Source organism: Triturus cristatus, chromosome 5_2 (assembly GCF_964204655.1).
Source record: "Triturus cristatus chromosome 5_2, aTriCri1.1, whole genome shotgun sequence".
Classification (NCBI taxonomy): Eukaryota; Metazoa; Chordata; class Amphibia; order Caudata; family Salamandridae; genus Triturus; species Triturus cristatus.
The window spans coordinates 65,029,358-65,045,559 of record NC_140588.1 but is presented as its reverse complement, the minus strand read 5'-3'; the positions used below and the strand labels follow the sequence as shown (position 1 = coordinate 65,045,559).

At 47.0% G+C, this 16,202-nt stretch overlaps 1 protein-coding gene across 1 annotated transcript in view; it reads right to left on the bottom strand.

Moving 5' to 3' along the window:
* Nucleotides 1–16,202, bottom strand: part of NFX1 (nuclear transcription factor, X-box binding 1) — a 660,521-nt gene that overhangs the window by 365,471 nt on the left and 278,848 nt on the right. The window contains exons 8-9 of the mRNA XM_085606860.1: nt 9,403–9,502; nt 2,027–2,244 (exon numbers count right to left, since the gene is read on the bottom strand). Coding sequence (XP_085462986.1) covers nt 2,027–2,244; nt 9,403–9,502 — 318 coding nt within the window. The remainder of the gene's footprint in view (nt 1–2,026; nt 2,245–9,402; nt 9,503–16,202) is intronic.

Below are 16,202 nucleotides of genomic sequence, written 5' to 3'. Positions count from 1 at the left end.
ACTATAACTCACGCGACCGCAATCCTCTGCTGATGACGTCAGATATTACATCACTGTATTTAGACACTTATTTACCCATGTCTTCTTCCATTCATTTTTAGCTATACATATATTACAAATAGTTTTTTTTCAGAAAGACACATATGTCATCAGTGATGTAATATCTGACGTCATCAGCAGAGGATTGCGGTCGCGTGAGTTATAGTTGCCTGCACTAACTATAACGGGGGAATTTCAATGGTTTTTCACGAGTGAAATGTCCAGCTAACTATAACGTGTGTGAAACCTATGGTTTTTTCAGTGAATTTGTACGGTTTTTTAAATGCTAAGTTATGTATTTTTTTTTAAGGTTTTACACCGTGTGCGTACCGTACGCGCACGGTGCGCTTCGCGCACCGTGCGCGCGCTGTGGGCACTAGGTTCGCTTCGCGCACCGCGCGCCCACGTTACGCAGTTCGCGGAATTTTTCCGTTTCTACCGTACGCGCACGCTACGCGTACTCCGCGATTTTTCGCAAAAAAATTTAGGGAAATTTTGCCCCTTGGGGGTCCTTCTGGGACCCCCTGACAAAGGCTAGGGGGTCAGGAACTGTCCACCCTGCCCCCTTTTCACGTTCTCCACCTTTGTTTTTCACCCCCTCAGACTGCGAGAGACAAAATGGCGGCCGACACTTCCTGGTTTCGACCGATTAGAATGTTTACTAAGATCTAACAACCAATCAGAATCGCACTCGCGCACGGCAGCGTGCGCGTATGGTAAGTTTTACCGTACGCGCACGGTGCGCGCTTATAGATATATATATGCTTTTAAATGCTATTTTCTCAGGAAATACTGAACAGATTTACACCAGACCTACCAAAGGCACATCCCTGACCTGAGGACTACCTCTCTGCCAAATTTCAAGTAATTCTGTTCAGCCGTTCGGGCTGTAGCTTGGACTAAAGGTCCTATGGAAAAATGCATGGGGAAAACGCGTATTGGGACCCCCCCTTTTTCTCAGCCCCCGCTTGACGAATCCCCCCGAGACTTTCGGGGAAGGAGCGGAGCGCCCCACCTATTTTGAAAATTTCGCGAGGATTCGTCAATCGGCGCCAAAGTTATTCCAAATAGAATGTTGCGGATTTCCTATGGAAACACGATCCTAACTATAACTATCTACTGGCGACCGCCAGTAGATAATATGTATATACACTCACACAGCTGTTTGTCTTGTCAGTGAAATATGGAGATGGAGCTAGAGAGAGAGAGATGGAGCTAGAGAGAGAGAGATGGAGCTAGAGAGAGAGAGAAGGAGCTAGAGAGAGAGAGGGGGCTAGACAGACAGTCTATATGTTACTACACTATCTAACCCATAAGCCAATTAATATGTGCTGTGATGGCAAAGAATGATGTAACTGCAGGCTGGCTATCAAGGATAGGACTGCTAAAATGTGCAAAGAGCGCCATGAATGGTACTTGATATTTCAGTGCAAGGCATATTTTGCTATGCTTCTTATTCCTCTTAAGAAGACTTTTTAATGTATTTTATTTCGATTACTATTCCGCTTTAGTCACTGTGGTTTGTGTGTTTGTAGTTGGAGTATGTAAGAAATAAACAAAATAGCATTAGCACAGAATAAACGAGGTGAAATTCTGTAATTTACAAAAAGAAGTGGCAGTCTATTGCGGGAGATGGAACTAATGAAGCTTGCTTGTGCTGTTTTATTTCGTAAATTGGACTAATTGTGGACATAACAACCAGCACCTACTGTTCACGAGGTTTAACATTTGTAAAGTGCTATGTTGGGCCAAATTCCATTATTTACGATTGAAGTTAAAAAAGAAATGGCAATCACAGGCTTCAATACTAATGAAATGAAAGCAATTTCTGTACCACAATTTCTTGATTTTGCTCATGCTGAAAACTAATGCATTTTGTTCAAATGTCTAAAAATTATATGCTGCTGAAATTATAGTTTAAAGGTGACTGCTGCTAGGCACTTAATCATTTTAGCGCAAAGTATTCATGGAAAACGTGGCTGGTTACCTTGGGAACCACATGGTAGAGGTTTACCACATGTTTTTCCACATGATGGTATGGGGTCCGTGCAGATTTTTCGATCAACGCATCCCAGTTCCAGTAATTTGCTGAGAGGAGTCTGCCCGCAGGGACAAAAGCGCACCACCTGGGGTAGCCGTGGGCAAGGCTGGCATGGCTGTGGGTGGCATACCTCTGTACATCCGTGCCTCCCACAGTTCAGCTTCCTAGAAAAGCAAACATATGATAAATGCATGACCATGACAGCAGGTGGAAAAAACAGCTTTTGTTAGAAAAAGCAAGAGCTTAAGAAAACATACAACTGTTTCACATTGCAATGAGAAACAACCTATTAAAGTTTACACTCAAACATGAGATATTATATTACTTTATAATTTAGTGGTATGTCCAAAGAGGTGCACTAAATTAACCAGGTTTTATTTCTGGCAAATCGAGACTTACCTGGGGTGACAGATGGTACTTCAGTTCTGCCAGCCAACTGGACACTCATACTGTTAGGCCTTTTCTTGGGATGCTAAAACAATTAAAGCTCACTGGGCAGTGTCCTGAGTGGGCAATGAACGCTTACCACAGGTGTCCCCACCCCACAATGCTACTGCATTTCAACTGAATAATCAGTTTCCTCCTTTTTGGGACCCCCGCCCTTCTGTAAAAATTGAGTTCTAGCAGGTAATGCTTTTTCTGAGAGAAGAGATACAAACACCTTATCCAAGACCACAAAGTACTGGCCCTGGAACAGATTGACTTTTTGCACAGCCTCCCCATTTAGTTTTTAAGCCGCAGACCTTTAAAGGTGTTTCCCATAGCATGCATCGCGAATCCAAGCCAATGTTGGGGGGATCGGTCGACAAACAATAATACCTTGGGAGGGAGGGAGGGAGGGAGGGGGCAGCTCGCCTTGGTGATCAGCAGTTCATACTCTGGAGCTCAGACAGCAGCCAGATGGTATTATCTGCTGTAGTAACCCAACTGGATCCAGTGTCTCCCACGCCTTTCATCGTAGAACAGCACGGGCACAGCAATCTTCTAGGTGATCAATACATGGCAGAACCAGGTTTTGGCCAATAAGTGGTCCATTCTTGCCCCATTTGGGATTTGCTTACAAAAACAGCGCGAGTGGCATGATGTGCTCTCACAGCCAGGGTTTAGATATTTAATTTGTGCTCTGGCATGCGTCCTTAACCTGCAGGTAATTAGCGCTCCCAGATGGATGGTATTTCAGTGGTGCAACATGGGGTAAAAAACTCTCGATGACATGTTGACATCTGCAATTTACACTTGAGCAGCCTTGGAGGACACCTGTACCTGCTTTTTATTAAGCATTCAATAGCCAGCTAACTGCGCTTGCAAAAATGACCATAAGTTAAACCACCATGGAGGCAAGCTTCCAAGAGAATGGAGAGGTCATGGGGCTGAACTGTCCTTACCAAACTGCTCTGTATTTTCTTGGAACCTGAACACAACACTCCCGTGCTGATAATGATCTTGCCCTGGTCTCATTTTGCATCAGTGCTACTGGACACCAAAAGTTCACTCCACCTGGACATTTAATGTTCTGTTCTGATGAGCAGATCAGAGATATAACACCACAGGTATCTTACGCATGCAATGTTACCACTAGAGGTTCTTGTTTGTGAGTCACGTTTACCCTCCCGCATGCAGACCTCTCACTTTACAACCACCACACATAATGATCGCAGGAAAGATAAAGACTTGTGCAGATCCAACATCAGGGGCATTCTTAAACTCCAAGAACAATTAAAGAAAGGGAACCAAAGAAAATATGTGTGACTGGCCAGGAGACCTTTCTACAGAAGAGAAAGGTGAACAACTTACTTACTTTTGGTAACACCTTATCCGCTAGAGACTATCTAGCCTCAAATTCTTACAATAGAATATTCCCCAGGCATCAAACTGGTTTCAGAAAGTCTTAATCAGTACCTCTGCATGCCGGTAGTTGGAGTTTAACGGCTCTGCTTCATCCTCGTACAAGTAAAGTGTGCGGTGCCTACATAGGCACCACCCCAGAGCGTGAACATCCATTTATTTTCATGATATTTCCGCATGGCGCCACATTAGTAAAGGGATGTATCAGTGTGCAGATACTAAGAACCTAAAGTGGCCCTCTAGATAGAAAGACCTCGTTCACAGAAACGGGGAGGATGGGAGGGTCGGTAAGGAATCTGCAGCTAGGATACAGTCTACCATATAAGGCGTTACCGAATGCATTAACTTGTTCATCTGATAGAGATTTATAGCTGCAGATTCCTTACCTTAGAATAGATTTCAAATCAATACCTCCCCGGAAATGGGTCTGTGAACTGGTTCAGACCAAAATGTCCCAGAGGGCCAAACTGGCAAAGTGACCATCATGACAGAACTGACTGTCAAGGCAGTTGTACTTGGTGAATGTGTTCAAGGATGCCCGTGTAGCAGCCTGACAGATGTCTAGGATGGGGAATCCAAGAGCTAACACAGTAGTCGTAGCTTTGGTTCTGGTGGAATGAGCCTGCAAGCCCTCAATGAGGTGTTTCTTCGCCAATGCGTAGCAGATCTTAATGCAGAGTATAATCGATCTGGAGATGGTTCATTTCTGGTTTGCTTTCTCATTCTTTGCTCCAGTGAACCCAATAATTAGCTGGTATTCCTCCCTGTGTTCTTTGGTGCGATCGATGTAGAACGACAAGGCTCTTTTCCGGTCCAAGAGCTGGAGTCTCTCCTCTTCCTTGGAGGGGTGAGGCGGGGCAAAGAAGGTAGGCACAGTGATGCTTTGGCCAACACCACCTTGAGCAAAAAGGAGGCATGTGAAGTGGAGAACCAGTTTGTCGGGGAAGTAGTTGGTGTATGGAAGATTAACAGATGGTGCTGGCTTTGCACATTGATAGTGATCCCCAGCGAATGCAGGAGTTCCGTTGTAGTCTGGAGGTGGGTAACATCTGCCTGAGGCAAGCCCGCATTCAACCACATGTCATCGTGGGAAGGGAAGGGTAGAACCCCTAATCCCCACAGATGGGCTGTGACCACCTCCATCACTTTCATGAGCATCTAAGGGGAGCTGATAATATCAAAGTGGAGCACAGCGAACTGAAAGTGCTTGTGGCCCACCATGAACAGCAGGTAACCTCTGTGGGATGGCAGGACGGTTATCTAGAAATATGCGTTCTGCAAGTCCAGTGCTACCATCCAGTCCCCAGGGTCCAGGGCAGGCAGACCTGAGCAAATGTGAACATCTTCAATTTCGCTTTCTGCAGGAAGGAGTTGAGAGGACACAGATCTAGAATCAGACGGAGGCCTCCGTCCTTGTTCTGCACCAGAAAGTGGCAGGATTAGCAACAACAACCTACTTCTGATGTCAGTCCCATCTTGATGACCCCTTTGGCCAAAGAGCCTGTACTTCCTGAACCGACAGGGAAAGATGATCCTCCATCAGCTGATCTGAGGACAGTGGCATGAGTGGAGGGGGGGGGGGCTGAAAATGGAAGAGCATAATCCTGCTGAACAATTTGGAGCACTCACTTGTCCAAAATATGGACTGCCAGCAGAGCAGGTGGTGGTGGTGCTCGAGTCTGCCACCAACCGATTGCTTATGATGTTGTGGGAGCATGTTAAGTGATTTGGAGGCTCCAGAAGGTTTGTGTGAGGTGCATCCGCAGCCACGAAAAGACTGGGGAGTCTGCTGCCCCTCGTGGCTGTGTGGAATGGGATGCTACTGGCAGCCCCTACCATAGCCACAGAAGAAGCAGAAGAAAGAATGAAGTTGACATGTATCTGTGGAGTGTCTCAATGACCGGGAGGTAGCCCTGCTGTCTTTAAACACTAGGGCGCTGAATTTGCCATGTCGCTAAACAGGTGAGTGCTGTCAAAGAGCATGTTTATAAGGAATGCCTGGACATCCCCCGAGAAGCAAGAAAACCTCAGCCAGGCATGGAAATTCTTCTCATTGAGTCTGTCATGTCAAGTCCAAAGCATATTGTGAACTTTGCTGCATCCCTGTCATAAGTAAATAGCTTGGGTCAGGATGGCTTGGGCCTGCTCTGAAACCATGTGCAGCACTTGCCTGATCAAGTCCCACACTGTGTGGGTGTACCGGTCCAAGAGGCACGCTGTGTTCACGGACCACAGAGCAAGGCTGATGGAAGAGAAAATCCTCTTACCAAAGGTGTCCAAGTCTCTTGAATTCCCTACCAGAGGCATGGTAAGGAATGCTCCAGGGTTAACCTTAGACCTCCTCCATGCACGATCAGGCTCTCAGGAGTGGGGTACTGGGTGAGGAAAGCTGGATGTGCAGGAATGTGCAGGAATGTGCAGGAATTTGTGCAGGAATGTGCAGGAAATGTGCAGGAATTTATATAGCGCAAATCACCAAGCGGTCTCTAAGCGCTTGCTTAGGGAACCCGTCCTGGTATTCCCCTGTGAGATAACCCGGCAGGACATCCACAAGGTGAAAGCCAGGCTTCCCGCCGCGAGGGGCCCATGTGGAGATTAAGCAAGCTATTGCCCAGAGTCGCAGAGTGTGAACCCATGAATCAAGTATGCACTGGAGCGAGAATTATCGAGTCCATGAACATTTATGGACTCAAGACCCAGCCGAGCCGGGAATTGAACCCTGGTCCCGGGCTGACCTCTGCTTCCAGGTCTGCCTCCTCTAACCAGTGAGCCACACTTCTCCTCAGGAGTTTGGCAGTGGCTGTGTGCGATTGTCCTGTGCACAGGAGCTCCTGTGCAAGACTTGACACAGGCCCGAACAGGACATCAATGAGTGCTTCATTGAAGGGGAGGAGACATTGGGCTTGACTGCCACAGAGGACAGCGTTAGGACCAAGGCCTCAGACGCCCTCCGCACCACAACGGAAATGAAACCCCTTCTTCTGTAGCCACAATAGGAGGAGAGACCAAGCTAGTGCCTGGCAAGGTTTGCAGACTACTGGCATCAGTCAGCTCCTAATATCATTTATCCTCGGCCAAGGGCTCTTCCAGGGGGTCAGGATAGCCATATGGATCTTCAGATCCACCCCAAGCATATTTCTCACACGGCCTGTAAAGCAAAATGAGGCACTATGCCTGACCTAGAGGGTCTTGGTCCGTTCAGCGCCGGAGTCAAATTTGGATGACACTCGTCTGGCCTTGTATCAGAGTTGGGAATTACAATAGGGTCAGTGCCTCTGAAGGGCAGCAGCGGTGCCGAGACAGCACCACTTGACTGGACTACACTCAAGGTCGTGGATTCAAGACCAGAGTTGGTCTGGATCGAGGAACAGACCCAAAGGGAAAGACTGGTGAACCCAGTCGCAAGCAGGAACCCAGTCGGGCATCTTTCAAACCCATGGAGCCCAAAGGCACTTCATAGGGTTGGCTCACAAAAAAGATGCGGTGCATAGCCTCATAGGATTCTTTTAACTGGATGGTGGTCGCTCTGGCTTCGGAAAAGTCTGGGAGGCGCAGAGCAAACGCAGCCTCAGGCTCCATGGTCGAAGTGTGGAAGCGGAGCCTAGACTTGTGGGGTTGTTCCCAGGCCTCATCCAATGACTTGGGCCAGCACAGCCAAGTCAAAGAACACTTCAACTTCTTGGTCTTTCTGCGGGACTTACCTGCCAAAGATTTTGACCTCGACAATGACCGACGGGAACGATTCAGAGCGGGCCTGGGACCTTCCGTGTAACTGGGACCTGGAGCAGTGCAGAGTCTTTCGGTGCCTAGTGACCAGGAGCTTCAACACCATGCCCCCCCGGACCGTCACTATAGGGCTTCAAACCCACAAGTTTCCTAGGGGACATCCCTAAGGCAGACCTGGAGTGAGACTGATAAAAAAAAATTCTTTAAAAAGTAAAAAAATAAAGTAAAATGCAAAAAACGACTAAGGCAGCCCTTCTGGATCTGCGCTGATGACACGCAAAACAAAAGAACAGATATCAACATGCTGCGGTGGCACCTACATATGCACTGCACAAAACACATCCAGCGCTGACGCGGAGCAGATTATAACCACCTACAGGCATGCAGAGTCACTGCTCAAGATTTTCTGGATCCAGTCTGACGCCAGGAGAATATTCTGTGGTTGGGAATCTGTGGACAGAAGTATCTACTTCTAGAGTAGTATAGCCTCCTGTTACCAGCGAAGATGCTCCAAAACAGTTGCTTATCGCCATTAAAATGAAAATAATTTCCTGCAAAGCTAAACTTACCCCTAATATCAAATACCACATAAAAAACATTTTCTCTTGAAAATAGAGTAGACCCCTATCAAAATGTCATCTACCAAAAAAGCTTTCAAGCATTAGACACTTCAAGCAGTCCATACAACTATCACCAATAAACAAGAATTTCGTGAAAAACAATCTCAACGCAACAATGTTTGGATCAGAGGCATACTAACTGCAATCCAAAATTATGCTCTCCATGATCTCCTTCTGGCCCTACTCCACGACCCAAGTCTTACAGCTATCGAGTTTGACTGTACCAATCTGGTTAAATACATACATACATACATAATACAAGCAGCAATCAATGAATATTCACATTTTGCAAGACTTGCATATCTTGCATATCTCATAACTTTCAAGTAAGTGGGCTATCTTCAGACTGCTTAATTCTTTTGGATTTGAGATTATAGAAAACATTTATTTCACTCAAAATAATTATTTATGTATTTTTTTTAATCAGTCGGGATCTTAACATAACAACCATTTTTTTTGTGGGACAGGTGGCACCATTCCTGATAGAAGTAGCTCCATTCTTTATGAGACTGGTTTCTACTGTTATGCTGCTTCAACCAACGGGGTTGTGGGGGGAGGGGTGTCTTGTCATATGTTTCTATTTTATACATTGAATAGCTGTCTCTTTCTGTACTGCAAATGGTTGAAAGAGGAGGAAGGTGGGTGCTATATTGGTGTAATGCCTGTGTGACCTTGTCAAATGCCGAATGAGAGAACGTTCTGTTTATACTGTAGGTAATAATAATAATCCACATTTGTAAAGCGCGAACAATCACCCGTAAGGGTCTCTAGGTGCTGGGGGCCATCGGGAAGATTAAGCAAGCTATTGCCCAGAGTCACATGGTGCTGGGCTAATCTGCTGCCGGCGCCAGGGATCGAACCGTGACCCCCAGATTCCGGAGTCAGTTGCCCTGGCCACGGTGCCACACCTCTACAGTACAGAGATGTGGCCGAAAGTAAATGGGTGCCAGACCTTGGTTGAGCAAGTTTGTGTACTATTATATGTGCTCCTAAATTCTAAGAGCACCAAAGTGAAAGACTTTTCAGCAATTAGCAGTACATAACTTAATATTACATTAACTCATTGAACATATAGGAGACGTACTAAAGAGAATTTTAAAGGTCAATATGCTTAGCTTAATGGTGCCTTACTTGCCACAGTGCTTCTGGCAGGAGAAGTTTCCAAATCCATCATAGTTATCTTTATCTGTCCCACAGGGCACATCTCTAGAGCTGCCCCCACAATAGCAAGCTAAATGAGAAAAAAATACATAAAACACTAAATATAACATTCTTTTTCAAATTAAACATACTGACTTTTCACATCCAAACACAGCCTTAGCTATATTGCCGGACGGGTTAAAGTCGACATTATAAAGATTTGCATCCATTATCTTAGCATTGTGTGGGAATCTATTCACACATCATTCTGTCCAAGTAGTGCAGCAAACAATTTGACTTGACAGCTCACACATTTATTTACCCCTCTCGTGTGAAAAACATACTAAAACCATGCAGAAATGATTTATATAATAATATACAGATATAGAGCTGAAATAAATTATTTATTAATACAGAGCTGCATCCTCTACAGTGAACACCCCATGTTGTCTTTCTGCTTTTTCCCAGCTTGCACACACCAAAGGTATCTTTCCACTTCTTCCTTGTGCATTACACATACCTATTACCATCTTGCTTCTCTTTTTAATTGGCAGAAGAGGTTGACAGGTCTCTTCTGGCACGCTCTCACTGCCTATACCTGTGCTTTGCCTGAATTTTTAACTCCTTATTGGATCACAGCCTACCCATTTGTGCATCTCTATTTCGAGCATGCAGAATAGCCACTGGTGCATGCCTGCTATTACCTCCAAAATTTGAGAAAATGTTCCTGTTCTTCGGCCCAATGATTTACATTAGTCTTGAATATATGTTCATGTGGCATTGAACTTAGGGTTCGGTGGGTATGACTGGTGTGGCAAGGGTGTGTGGATCAGGATACACAGATATTACTAATGTTGTGAGTTGACTGAAGACAGAGCAGTGGCACGATGAGGTTTTTCTGCTGAAGTAGATATTTTTTGGGGTGGGTGTTGTGGGGTTACGATGATTGAGGAGACGTGTTGTTCTGGAGTGTTTACGCCCATGGGAGGTAGAGGCTGTTTCTATTTGGTATGTTTTTCTGTTGCAGCAGCGGTGAAGTGATGGGTGATGGAGTGGGGTGGAGTGGGCAGGGTACAGTAGGTTACTTCATTATATGCCTTCACGTTTTAGGGTGGTGACCTGTACTGTGCAGAGGCTAAACGCCTATATTAAGCGGTACAGGGTTCACACATACCTCAGGCGACAGAGTGTACAGATTGCTCTGCTGCAAGAAACACACCTATTGGAGAGTGAAGCCGAGAAGGTGCAGTGGAAAGGGAGGGGGCAGTTTTATTCCGCTACCTACTATGCTCGTGGAGTCCCCATATGGATTGTACATCAGGTCCCTTTCCAGTTGCGGTGCTTTCAAGCTGATGTGGGAGGTAGATACCTTCTGGTGGGCGGCCTGCTAGACCAACGTGAAGTGTGTCTGCTGAATGTACATGCAGCAAACTCAGATAATGGGACATTCTATTGAGACCTGGAGCGAGTGCTCCTCCCTTATCTTGGAACCCCCTACTGTGGGCAGGAGATTTCAACTGCCTGTTGGATGGTAGATGGGATTGACATCCCCAAAATAAGGCGCAAAGCCGAAAATGGCAGCTGCACTGAGCGAAGCGATGACCCCGATAGGCTGCCTAGATGTCTGGCGCACAATGCACCCTGGCAATAGGGAATACACATATTATGTCCCAACACACAACACGTATATCGCTTCAACAGATTCTTAGCAACAGAGGATATTGCCACTGAAACAGTGCAGATGCAGATATTGGGTAGATTTCTTTCTGACTATGCGCCACTGCTGTTGGAGTAGGAGATGGGTTGTGACAGACCCTTGGTGCTCGTGTGGCATTTACACCCGGAGGCACTCACTCGCTGTTTCGCGAAGAGCTCAGGACCGTGACAGCAGGTTATTTTGACTACAATTGCTCCTCAATGACACACAGGGACGTTGAGTGGGATGCAATGAAGGCGGTAAGGTGGGGGGTTGGTGTCTGTAACACATTAGTAGCACCAGATGCTTCCTAGAGGTGCAACTACTGGAGGAGGAAGGCAGCATCCGATCCTTCAGTGCGATGCCTCTGCACCAGGGAACCAGCGAAAGCTGCTGTTGACAGTCCTGAGGGCAGTGGAGGATACCTGGGATAGGTTAGACAGATTGGTTCGGAAGAACTATTACCAGTTGTTGCATCACGAGGGTGACAAGTCGGGACACCGATTGGCATGGTTATTTAAAAGGGAACACCCGCCCCTGGTGATTCTATCTGAGGCACTTGGAAGGCACCTTTGCATAGTCACAGCCCGCAACTAATCTCCACCTTTTGACAGTTTATGGGGCGACGGGATGCAAGTTTTTAGACCCCCTTCCACTCCCTCGACTCGCAGCCGAACAGACGGTAGGCCTAGAGGGGAGCACTCGATGGAGGAGCTGATGGTAGTCCGGCAGATGACGCGCAGCAAGCCACCGAGGCCCGATGGGCTACCGGAGGAATATTATCAAGCCAATTCTGCTTTACTGCTCCCCCGATTGTTATAGACATTACAGGAGGCGCACAGATTTGGGATCATACCACAGACCATGCATGACGCACAGTCATGCTCCCCAAGCCAGGTAGAGACCTCTCGGAACCCAGTTCTCATTGGCCCCTGTCTATGTTGGGAGTGGACGCAAAATTACTTGAAGGCCCTAACCATTAGGCTGCGAGTACTTAGTGTACGACGACCAGTGCAGCTTCCTGCCAGGACAGGGGCCTTTAATAAATTTAGATTGTCCCATGTGTTACACTCATTACACTGTTACACTCGGTCACAGATACAGAGTTAAAGGCAGCGCTAATTGCCTTACACATCAAAAAAGCGACACCCTCGATTGGGAATACCTCTGGGAAGTCCTCAGGAGAATCGGGATTGGGATTGGGCCTGTGTTTCAGTCTTGGGTGGAGCTTCATTATGCTGATCTTGTGCACGGGCTCGGACTGGCCCTGTGGTGTCGAACAGCTTCCCTATTGGGAGGGCTACCCTTTGTCGCTGCTCCTCTTTGAGTTAGCTGTGGAGCCAGTGGTGGTTCGCCTTCGCCACAACATGGCTGAGTTTAGTATTGAGGTGGGCAGCATCAACCATGTAGTCTCACTTTATGCAGACTATATGCGGGTGTATGTATATCACCCACCATGAGCAGTGGATAAGAGCACTGTTGAGTATGATGTCCGAATTAGAAGTAGCATCAGGCCTTCGGGTCAACAAGCAGAAGACAGTGCTGTGGCCGCACTAGCGAGGGCACGATTTGCTGCGCTCTTAGTAACGGAGCTCGATGGGAAAGGGACCATTTTCGGTATCTGGGGATTCAGATAGCAAGCCCCCGGGGCCCTGCTGTAGTCGCACCATGGGCAGTCCTCAGAGGCCTAGATGATTCCATTTGTTTCTAGGTCCGCCTGCCCCTGTCGGTGTTGGGTAGAGTTGCACTGAGCAAGAAGGTTCTTTTGCCCCTATGTCGTTACGCTCTTCAAAATCCATGTGTGGTGTCCAGCTGTATACCTTCATTAAACTTAACAGTCTCCTAGTAGCCCTCATGTGGGCGGGTAAGCGCTGCAGAGTTAGACTTGACATTTTGAAGTTAGACACCAACCTGGTAGGCTTCAGACTGCAGGACCTACGGCTATACTACTTTGTGGGTCTCTTACATTATGCGTCTCAGTGGTGTTCCGATGGCCCGAACATGGAGAAGAATCTACCAGGCGCATGGGGAACCGACAGCAGATCTCTAGAGGTGCCTCATGCTGCGAGCGTGTAATCCGGTCAATCACCACTTTATCGTCCATCAGAGGGCAACGGCCTGGAACCATAAGCTAAAGCAAGTACTAAGACGGGGGGCCCTACGCCAGACCTCTGACCCTTTGGTGGCTGAAGACTGTTCGTGAGATCCAATATGTGATGGACCCTTTGCAGTGGTTTATGAGAAATTGCAATACCGCTGGTGAGCTCTACTTTAGCGGCATGTTCCTTATGATGGCGAAGGCTCAGGATGTGTTTGGCCTTCACCAAGGCCAATTCCTGCAATATGCCACGTTATCTTGCATGATTTGCGAGATCTGGACCAATTGCCCGACCAATTGTACCCCCCCCCCCAGACCCGAGGAGTCTCAGATATTACAGATAATACTGGACCCTGGGTCACCTCGGGGCTTAATCTCACATAGTTACAAGGCTCCTAAAAGGGATCACCATATCAACATGTGAGTAGTTCGGGACAGGTGGGTGAATAGTCTGACAGAGCCTCTTACCGACGGAGCCTAGAAGAGAGCGTTTTCCCCGGTTAGGGAAGTGGCAAGTAACGCAGGTTCAAACTCACACAGTTTAACTACTTTCACTAGGTCTATCTGACTCCCCAGCATCTACATAGAATCAACAGAGCTTGTTCGGATGCCTGCCCCTGATGTGGGTCAGCCCCAGCTTCCCTCCTCCACATGACGTGGGATTGTAGCAAGTTACAAGAATTTTGGGGGGAGATCTTGAGGACATTACGAGCAGTCAAACGAGTGCCGGCGGAGTCCTCCGTCAATCATTGTTTGCTTGGGGTGTTCCCGACACCTAAACGTGGGACCCTGATGAATCATAAGTTTACACTCCTAGGACTGGTGCTGGCCAAGCGACAGGAGGCCATCCAGTGGCTGCAGTCCATGGCTACGGCAAGCAGGAAATGGCAGGCAGATATGCAAGAATGGGACGTGGCGGAGGAGCGGCGACTGCCGGCAGTACGCACGGATGAGCATGCTGAGCATGATATGGATTTTTGGGAGAGCAAGTTACATAGTTTGTCAGTAGAAGAGTTACTGACAGCCCCCACTCCCAACATATCTGGAGATCCGGGGCAGGCACCGTCCTGCGGGAATAGTTCAAAAGTTGTGCGGACATTTACTCTGGGTGAATTACTTCGCCTATGTGGGATTCGGAGTGACACGGGAGACGTGACTGAGGTGCTCTGGCCATGTCTAGCCTACTCCCCTACACAACGATTTTCCCTGCTCCAGCTGCTCCTTAATCCATCTCCTATTTACCCCTCTTCCCTTTTGCCCAACTTATTCAGGGGTGGTGCATGAGAGGATCTTCAACCTTGGCGATGTGCCGCTTTGTTTATTCGGCTGCAGTCTTACTTTAATATAGGAAGTGTATTGTTATTGTCCTATAATTTATACTGCATATTTGAGCAATCAATCATTCTACTGTCACGCTGGAAGTTGTATGAGACATACTGTAGGCATTACGCCAGTGTTGTCTTAGTGTGCCTTAGACTTGTGCCAAATGCTAATAAAAACAAGCTAAAAAAAAAAATCTTTAGGTGCGGTATCTGCGTTCACTAGAATCCTAAATGGACTGCAGAGTTCGCAGTTTTCTGCGAGGGAACTTTCTCGCCTGGTGTTGTGGGGAAAAGCAAGATGGCGCCTGGCAGCATGATTCTTTTAAAGAAAAGTTAATCTCCTTTAAATGATATATTTAGTATAAGCAGTACTAGATATTATGTTTCTGTTTCGGCTAAGAAGCTCTGCCTTCTAATAATTTTGTTCCATTGGTTAAGATGCTTTTAAGGGCTTATCATCTACATACTACAGCTAACATGCTTAGCTGCTCTTCAAAAATAGGCCCAGGAAACAAAGTGGGAAAGAACTTTAAAGAAGGTAACAAGTTCTAATTTTTAGTTTAAAAATTGACATTCAAATATTAATGGGATTAAATGCAAGAATGTAATAAATGTCCTGTACATCCAATTGGGACAGTCACTCTTCCACTGGCATGCTTTCCTACTAGGTTCACTAACACTCTGCAAATGTTTTAGAGACTGCATGTAGGAGGCTGGCTTAGTATATGGTGCACACTTATTGAAGTGATGCTCCTTGAACTAATCCAGGCAACCCTTATGGTGATTTTAGTGGTCTCTGATAACCATAGAAAGCTCTCAATGTGGTAGGTGTGGTGAGCAGCCTTCAGGCTTATCTTGAAGGAGTGTTAAGCAGCTTGTTTGACCGGTTTAGTCATGTAGTGTAGGTTAAACGAAAAAGAACCACACAGTGTTATTATAAAAATACTTCTATTTATTACACAAGACTCACTAACACATTGATAGATCTCCTACATGGAGATTTCAACACAATACACAACAATACTTCAATTGCAATAAGGTAAGTAGCACAAAGTACAGTGGTCTCCAGGGGGAGACCGAACCATATATTACCAAAGCTGAATGCGAGCTGCAAGGGAGGACGGGACTTGGACCAGAAGATCCAGAGGAGCCAGGGATACAAGGAACCACCCAAGTTAAGTACACAGGAACCCCACGGAGGCTGTGTGCGGAGTGGGAACACAACCGCGTGCCCAATTTAAGTCGATGGAGAAGTCATGGTTGCAGTTTTGCAGTAGGACCCTTCCCAGAGGACCCCGAAGAATTACCTTGGAGGATGGAAGATTGGAGGGCCACCCCAACCGTAGATACCCCAGAGACCAGGTTATCTACACCAGGGAAGCCAGGTGCATAGGGGTGAAGAGACTTCAGAAACCTCCGTAGACGGCAATGGAAGACTTGGAGAAACGTGCCTCTGGAGAAGGTAAAGAAGACCGGTGGAATCCAAGGGTGTATTCTGGCTGTGAAGAACCTGCAAGCAGAGGGGGCAGAGTATATGCCACTCAGGAGTGACCAGGAGGCACGGAAGGGCAATGCCCACTGAAGTCGGACGGTTCAGGAGAGCTGAGGGTGACCTTGTTGCGGCAGCTGTGAGGACCAGGCGACGCTGAGGAAGACCAGGAGCCATGCATGACCT